This window comes from Hemiscyllium ocellatum, chromosome 5, assembly GCF_020745735.1.
Source record: "Hemiscyllium ocellatum isolate sHemOce1 chromosome 5, sHemOce1.pat.X.cur, whole genome shotgun sequence".
Taxonomy (NCBI): Eukaryota; Metazoa; Chordata; class Chondrichthyes; order Orectolobiformes; family Hemiscylliidae; genus Hemiscyllium; species Hemiscyllium ocellatum.
In genome coordinates this window covers 118,621,410-118,630,184 of record NC_083405.1, presented here as the reverse complement: position 1 = coordinate 118,630,184, position 8,775 = coordinate 118,621,410, and the positions used below count along the sequence as shown (strand labels likewise).

The following is an 8,775-nucleotide window of genomic DNA, read 5'->3' as shown; positions in this document are numbered from 1 at the left end:
TGCCCATGTTGACGCAGGACTCGCTGCCCGCGTTGCTCAGGGACCCATGCCCATGGTGTTCACGGACGATCTGCCCATGTTGTTCTGGGACTCAATGCCGGTGTTGCTCTAGGACTCACTGTCCCTGTTGTTCAGGGACTCACTGCCTATGATGTTCTGGGACACAATGCCAGTGTTGTTATGGGACCCGCAGCCCGTGTTGTTCCAGGACTCACTGCACATGTTGTTCCAGGATTCTGCTATTTGCTGCCCGTGTTGTTTCCGGACTAAATGCCCGTGTTGTTCGGGGACTCACTGCCCGTGTTGTTCTGGGACTTTCTGCCCGTGTTGTTCCAGGACTCACTGCCCGCGTTGTTCCAGGAGTCACTGCCCATGTTGTTCAGGACTCAATGCCCTTGTTGTTCTGGGATCAACTGCACTTGTTGTTTCAGGGCTCGCTGTCCGCATTGTTCCAGGACTCACTGCCCGTGTTGTTCAGGGACTTACTGTCCGCGTTGTACTGGGACACACTGCCCGTGTTGTAGTGTGACATATTGTCCATATTGTTCAGAGATTTACTGATCGGGTTATTCCAGGACTCTCTACCCAATTTGTTCCAGGACTCGGTGCCCATTTTGTTCTCGGTCCCACTGACCATGTTGTTCTGGGCTTCACTGCCCGTGTTGTTCTCGGAATTGCCGCTCGTGTTGTTCAGAACTCACTGCCCATGTTGACGCAGAACTCGCTGCCCGCGTTGTTCCAGGACGCACTGCCTTAGTATTCCGGTACTCACTGTCCGTGTTGTTCATGGACTCACTGCCTGCGTTGTTCTGGGACTCACTGCTCTTGTTGTTCCAGGACTCTCTGCCTGCGTTGTTTCAGCACTCACTGCCCGTGTTGGTCATGGACTCTTTGCGCATGCTGTGTGGAGGCACTCTGCCCATGTCGTTCTGGGACTCCCTGCCTGTTTTGTTCTGGAACCCACTGTCCGTGTTGTTCTGAGACTCACTGCCAGTCTTGTTCTGGGACTCACTGCCTGTGATGTTCTGGGACTCACTGCCAGTTTTGTTCTGCGACTCACTGCCCGTGTTGTTCTGGGACTCACTGCCCGTGTTGTTCTGGGACTCACTGCCCGTCTTGTTCTGGGACTCACTGCCTGTGATGTTCTGGGACTCAATGCCCTTGTTGTTCTGGGACTCACTGCACTTATTGTTCCAGAACTCGCTGCCCGCTTTGTCCCAGGACTCACTGCCCGTGTTGTTCAGGGACTCATGGCCCATGATGTTCTGGGACCAACTGCACTTGTTGTTTCAGGACTCTCTGTACGCGTAGTTCCAGGACTCACTGTCCGCGTTGTTCAGGGACTCACTGCCCGGGTTGTTCTGAGATTTATTGTCCATATTGTTCAGGGACTTACTGACCGTGTTGTTCCAGGACTCGCTGCCCATTTTGTTCTCGGTCCCACTGACCATGTTGTTCTGGGATTCACTGCCCGTGTTGTTCGGAGACTCGCTGCCGGTGTTGTTCTCGGAATTGCTGAACGTTTTGTTCAGGACTCACTGCCCTTGTTGTTCCAGGACTCTCTGCCTGCGTTGTTTCAGGACTCACTGCCCGTGTTGGTCAGGGACTAATTGCGCATGCTGTGTGGAGACACTCGGTCCATGTTGTTCTGGGACTCCCTGCCTGCTTTGTTCTGGAACTCACAGTCCGTGTTGTTCCACGACTCACTGCTCATGTTGTTCCAGGACTCACTGCCCGTGTTGATCAGGGATTCACTGCCTGTGTTATTCTGGGACTTGCTGCCGATGATGTTCTGGTACTCACTTCCCGTGTTGTTTCAGGACTCACTGCCCATGTTGTGCTGGGACTTAGTCCGTGTAGTTCGGGACTCACGGCCCGTGTTGTTCGAGGACTCACTGCCCGTGCTGTTCAGTGACTCATTGCCCATGTTGTTCAGGGAACGCTGCCCGTGTTGCTCTGGGACCAACTGCCCATGTTGTTCTGGGACTCACTGCACGTATTGCTCTGGGACTCGCTGCCCGTGTTATTCTTGGACTCATTGCACTTGTTGTTCCAGGACTCATTGCTCGCGTTCTTCCAGGACTCACTGCCCGTGTTGTTCAGGGACACACTGATCGCGTTGTACTGGGACTCATTGCCTGGGTTGTTCTGTGATTCGCTGCCGATGTTGTTTCATGACGCACTGTCCGTGCTGTTCAGGGACTCACTGCCCGTGCTGTTCAGGGACTCACTTGCCGGTGTTGTTCGGGGACTCAATGCCCGTGTTGCTCTGGGACTCGCTGCCCGTGTTGTTCCAGGGCACACTGCCTGTGTTGTTCGGGGACTCACTGCCCGTGTTGTTCTGTTACTTGCTGCCCGTGTTGTTCCACGTCTCACTGCCCGCGTTGATGCAGGACTCGCTGCCCGCGTTGTTCCAGGGCACACTGCCCGTATTGCTCTGGGACTCACTGTCCGTGTTGTTCTGGGACTTGCTGCCCGTGTTGTTCCAGGGCACACTGCCCGCGTTGATGCAGGACTCGCTGCCCGCGTTGTTCCAGGGCACACTGCCTGTATTGTTCTAGGACTCCCTGCCCACGTTGTTCAAGGGCACACTGCCTGTGTTGTTCTAGGACTCGCTGCCCGCGTTGTTCCAGGGCACACTGCCTGTGTTCTAGGACTCGCTGCCCGCGTTGTTCCAGGAGTCACTGCCCGAGTTGTTCTGGGACTCACCTCCCGTGTTGTTCTGGCACTCGCTGCCCGTGTTGTTCTGGGACTCATTGCCCATGTTCTCCTGGGACCTACTGTCAGTATTGTTCAGGGACTTAACTGACCGTGTTATTCCAGGACTCTCTACCCAATTTGCTCCAGGACTCGTTGCCCATTTTGTTCTCGGTCCCACTGACCATGTTGTACTGGGATTCACTGCCCGTGTTGTTCATGACTCACTGCCCGTGTTGACGCAGGACTCGCAGCCCGCGTTGTTCCAGGCCACACTGCCTGTGTTGTTCCGGGATTTGGTGTCCGTGTTGTTCTGGAATTTGCAGCCCGTGTTGTTACAAGACTCACTGCCTGTAGCATTCCGGTACTCACTGTCTGTGTTGTTCTGGGACTCACTGCCCGTGTTGTTCTGGGACTCACTGCCCGTGTTGTTCAGGGACACACTGCCAGTTTTGGTCTGGGACTCACTGCCCATGTTGTTCTGGGACTCATTGTCCGTGTTGTTCTGGGGCTCGCTACCCGTGTTGTTCCAGGGCACACTGCCTGTGTTGTTCTGGAACTCACAGTCCGTGTTGTTCCACGACTCACTGCTCATGTTGTTCCAGGACTCACTGCCCGAGTTGATCAGGTATTCACTGCCTGTGTTATTCTGGGACTTGCTGCCGATGATGTTCTGGTACTCACTTCCCGTGTTGTTTCAGGACTCACTGCCCATGTTGTGCTGGGACTTAGTCCGTGTAGTTCGGGGACTCACGGCCCGTGTTGTTCGAGGACTCACTGCCCGTGCTGTTCAGTGACTCATTGCCCATGTTGTTCAGGGAACGCTGTCCGTGTTGCTCTGGGACCAACTGCCCATGTTGTTCTGGGACTCACTGCACGTATTGCTCTGGGACTCGCTGCCCGTGTTATTCTTGGACTCATTGCACTTGTTGTTCCAGGACTCATTGCTCGCGTTCTTCCAGGACTCACTGCCCGTGTTGTTCAGGGACACACTGATCGCGTTGTACTGGGACTCACTGCCTGGGTTGTTCTGTGATTCGCTGCCGATGTTGTTTCATGACGCACTGTCCGTGCTGTTCAGGGACTCACTTGCCAGTGTTGTTCGGGGACTCAATGCCCGTGTTGCTCTGGGACTCGCTGCCCGTGTTGTTCCAGGGCACACTGCCCGTGTTGTTATGTTACTTGCTGCCCGTGTTGTTCCACGTCTCACTGCCCGCGTTGATGCAGGACTCGCTGCCCGCGTTGTTCCAGGGCACACTGCCCGTATTGCTCTGGGACTCACTGTCCGTGTTGTTCTGGGACTTGCTGCCCGTGTTCTTCCAGGGCACACTGCCTGTGTTGTTCTGAGACTCACTGCCTGTGTTGTTCCAGGACTCACTGCCCGCGTTGATGCAGGACTCGCTGCCCGCGTTGTTCCAGGGCACACTGCCTGTGTTGTTCTAGGACTCCCTGCCCACGTTGTTCAAGGGCACACTGCCTGTGTTGTTCTAGGACTCGCTGCCCGCGTTGTTCCAGGAGTCACTGCCCGAGTTGTTCTGGCACTCGCTGCCCGTGTTGTTCTGGGACTCATTGCCCATGTTCTCCTGGGACTTACTGTCAGTATTGTTCAGGGACTTAACTGACCGTGTTATTCCAGGACTCTCTACCCAATTTGCTCCAGGACTCGTTGCCCATTTTGTTCTCGGTCCCACTGACCATGTTGTTCTGGGATTCACTGCCCGTGTTGTTCATGACTCACTGCCCGTGTTGACGCAGGACTCGCTGCCCGCGTTGTTCCAGGCCACACTGCCTGTGTTGTTCCGGGATTTGGTGTCCGTGTTGTTCTGGAATTTGCAGCCCGTGTTGTGACTCACTGCCTGTAGCATTCCGGTACTCACTGTCTGTGTTGTTCTGGGACTCACTGCCGGGTTGTTCTGGGACTCACTGCCCGTGTTGTTCAGGGACACACTGCCAGTTTTGGCCTGGGACTCACTGCCCATGTTGTTCTGGGACTCATTGTCCGTGTTGTTCTGGGACTCACTGCCTGTGATTAGATTAGACTTACAGTGTGGAAACAGGCCCTTCGGCCCAACAAGTCCACACCGACCCGCCGAAGCGCAACCCACCCATACCCCTACATTTACCCCTTACCTAACACTACGGGCAATTTAGCATGGCCAATTCACCTGACCCGCACATCTTTGGACTGTGGGAGGAAACCGGAGCACCCGGAGGAAACCCACGCAGACACGGGGAGAACGTGCAAACTCCACACAGTCAGTCGCCTGAGTCGGGAATTGAACCCGGGTCTACAGGCGCTGTGAGGCAGCAGTGCTAACCACTGTGCCACCGTGCCGCCCACAAATGTTCAGCAAATGATGTTCTGGAACTCACTGCCCATGTTGTTTTGGGATTCATTGTCCGTGTTATTCAAGGATCCACTGCCTGTGTTGTTCTGGGACTTGTTGCCTATGATGTTCTGGTACTCACTTCCCGTGTTGTTTCAGGCCTCACTGCCCATGTTGTTCTGGGACGCATTGTCCGTGTTGTTCCAGGACTCACTGCCTATGATGTTCTGGGACTCACTGCCCGTGTTTTTCCAGGACTCACTGCCCGTGTTGTTATGGGCTTCGTTCCCCGTGCTGTTTAGTGACTCATTGCCCATGTTGTTCAGGGATCGCTGCCCGTGTTGTTCTGGGACTCACTGCCCGTTTTGCTCTGGGATTCACTGCCCGTGTTGTTCTGGGACTCACAGCCCGTGTTGTTCTGGGACTTTTTGCTCATGTTCCGGGATTCGCTGACCGTGTTCTTCTGGGACTCACTATCCGTATTGTTCTGGGAATCACTGCCCGTGTTGTTCTGGTACTTGCTGCCTATAATGTTCTGCGACTCGCTTCCCGTGTTGTTCCAGGACTCGCTGCCCGGGTTGTTCAGGGATTCACTGCCCGTGTTGTTCTGGTACTTGCTGCCTATAATGTTCTGCGACTCGCTTCCCGTGTCGTTCCAGGACTCACTGCCTGTGTTGTTCTGAGACTCACTGGCTGTGTTGTTCTGGGACTCACTGCCTATGATGTTCTGGGACACACTGCCAGTGTTGTTCAGGGACTCACCGTCTGTGTTGTTCAGGGACTCACTGACCGTGTTGTTCTGGGACTCACTGCCTATGATGTTCTGGGACATAGTGGCAGTGCTGTTCCAGGACTCACTGCCCATGTTGTTCTAGGACCCACCGCCCGTGTTTTTCTGGGAATTGCTGCCCGTGTTGTTCCAGGACTCGCTGCCCGCTTTGTTCCAGGGCTCACTGCCGTGTTGGTCAGGGACTCACTGCGCACGTTGTTTCCAGACACTCTGCCCATGTTGTTCGGGGACTCACTGCCTGTTTTGTTCTGGGACTCACTGTCCGTGTTGTTCTTGGACACTCTGCCCGTGTTGGTCTGGGACTCCCTGCCTGTTTTGTTCTGGAACCCACTGTCCGTGTTGTTCTGGGACACACTGCCAGTTTTGGTCTGGGACACGCAGCCCGTGTTGCTCTGTGACTTGCTGCCCGTGTTGGTCCACGACTCACTGCCCGTGTTGTTCTGGGACTCACTGCCCGTGTTGTTATGGACTCACTGCCTGTAATGTTCTGGGACTCACTGCCCATGTTGTTCTGGGACTCATTGTCCGTGTTTTTCCAGGACTCACTGCCCGTGTTGTTCCAGCACTCACTGCCTATGATGTTCTGGGACTCAATGCCCGTGTTTTTCCAGGACTCACTGCCCGTGTTGTTATGGGCTTCGTTCCCCGTGCTGTTTAGTGACTCATTGCCCATGTTGTTCAGGGATCTCTGCCCGTGTTGTTCTGGGACTCACTGCCTGTGTTGTTCTGGGACTCACTGCCCGTTTTGCTCTGGGATTCACTGCCCGTGTTGTTCTGGGAATTTCTGCCCGTATTGTTCGAGGACTTACTGCCCGTGTTGTTCTGGGACTCACTGCCCGTGTTGTTCTGGGGCTCACTGCCCATGTTCTCCTGGGACTTACTGCCCATGTTGTTCTGGGACTTTCTGATCATGTTCAGGGATTCGCTGACCGTGTTCTTCTGGGACTCACTACCCGTATTGTTCTGGGAATCACTGCCCGTGTTGTTCCAGGACTCGCTGCCCGGGTTGTTTAGGGATTCACTGCCCGTGTTGTTCTGGTACTTGCTGCCTATGATGTTCTGCGACTCGCTTCCCGTGTCGTTCCAGGACTCACTGCCTGTGTTGTTCTGAGACTCACTGTCTGTGTTGTTCTGGGACTCACTGTCTGTGTTGTTCTGGGACTCACTGCCTATGATGTTCTGGGACACACTGCCAGTGTTGTTCAGGGACTCACTGTCTGTGTTGTTCAGGGACTCACTAACCGTGTTGTTCTGGGACTCACTGCCTATGATGTTCTGGGACATAGTGGCAGTGCTGTTCCAGGACTCACTGCCCGTGTTGTTCCAGGAATCACTGCCCGTATTATTCTGGGACTCACTATCCGTGTTGTTCTGGGACTCACTGCCCGTGTTGCTCTGGCACTCGCTGCCCGTTCTGTTCAGGGACTCACTGCCCATGTTGTTCTGGGACTCACTGCCTGGGTTGTTCTGGGATTTGCTGCCCGTGTTTCAGGACTCACTGCCCGTGTTTTTCAAGGACTCACTGCCCATGTTGTTCTGGGACCCACCGCCCGTGTTGTTTGGGGACTCACTGCCCGTGTTGTTCAAGGACTCACTGCCCATGTTGTTCTGGGACCCACCGCCCATGTTGTTCAAGGACTCACTGCCCATGTTGTTCTGGGACCCACCGCCCATGTTTTTCTGGGAATTGCTGCCCGTGTTGTTCCAGGACTCACTGCCGTGTTGTTCAGGAACTCACTGCGCACGTTGTTTGCAGATACTCTGCCCATGTTGTTCGGGGATTCACTGCCTGTTTTGTTCCGGGACTCACTGTCCGTGTTGTTCTTGGACACTCTGCCCGTGTTGGTCTGGGACTCACTTCCCGTGTTGTTCCAGGACTCACTGCCCGTGTAGTTCAGGGACTGACTGCGCATGTTTTTGCAGACAATCTGTCCATGTTGTTCTGGGACTCACTGTCCTTGTTGTTCAGGGACTCACTGCCCGCGTTGTTCTTGTACTTGCTGCCTATGATGTTCTGGGAATCGCTTCCCGCGTTGTTCTGGGACTCACTGCCCGTGTTGTTCTGGGACACACTGCCAGCGTTGCTCTGGGACTTGCTGCCCGTGTTGTTCCAGGACTCACTGCCCGTGTTGTTCTGGGATTCGCGGCCCGTCTTGTTCCAGGACTCACTGCCCGTGTTGTTCTGGGATTCGCGGCCCCGTCTTGTTCTGGGACTCACTGTCCGTGTTGTTTGAGGACTCACTGCCTATGATGTTCTGGTACTTGATGCCTATGATGTTTTGGGACTCGCTTCCCGTGTTGTTCCAAGACTCAGTGCCCGTGTTGTTCTGGGACTCACTGTCTGTTTTGTTCTGGGACTCACTGTCCGTGTTGTTCTGGAACTCACTGCCCATGTTGTTGCAGGACTCGCTGCCCACATTGCCCCAGTACACACTGCCCGTGACTCGGTGCCCGTGTGTTTCTGGGATTTGCTGCCCGTGTTGTTCCAAGACTCACTGCCTGTAATGTTCTGGAAGTCATTGCCCGTGTTGTTCTGAGACTCAATGTCCGTGTTGTTCTGAGACTCACTGAGCGTGTTGTTCGAGGACCCATTGCCGGTGTTGCTCAGGGACACATTGCCCGTGTTGTTCCAGGTCGCACGGCCCATGTTGTTCTGTGACTCACTGCCCATGTTGTCCTGGGACTTACTGTCCGTGTTGTTCTGGGACTTTCTGCTCATGTTGCTCAGGGATTCGCTGACCGTGTTGTTCCAGGACTCGCTGCCCGGGTTGTTCCAGGAGTCACTGCTCGTGTTGTTCGGGGACTCACTGCCTATGATGTTCTGGGACTCACTGTCCGTGTTGTTCTGGGACACACTGCCAGTGTTGCTCTGGGACTAGCTGCCCGTGTTGTTCCAGGACTCACTGCCCATGTTGTTCTGGGACTCACGGCCCGTCTTGTTTTGGGACTCACTGTCCGTGT

At 54.7% G+C, this 8,775-nt stretch overlaps 1 protein-coding gene across 1 annotated transcript; it reads right to left on the bottom strand.

Moving 5' to 3' along the window:
* Positions 1-1,289: 1,289 nt before the first annotated feature.
* On the bottom strand, positions 1,290-8,533 carry LOC132816235 (protein rtoA-like). The gene is made up of 4 exons (XM_060825731.1): positions 8,311-8,533; positions 5,430-5,693; positions 3,880-4,126; positions 1,290-1,515 (listed from the first exon to the last, which is right to left on the bottom strand). The coding sequence occupies exons 1-4, from the start codon at positions 8,531-8,533 to the stop codon at positions 1,290-1,292; spliced, it is 960 nt and encodes a 319-aa protein (XP_060681714.1).
* Between the last annotated feature and the right edge of the window lie 242 nt (positions 8,534-8,775).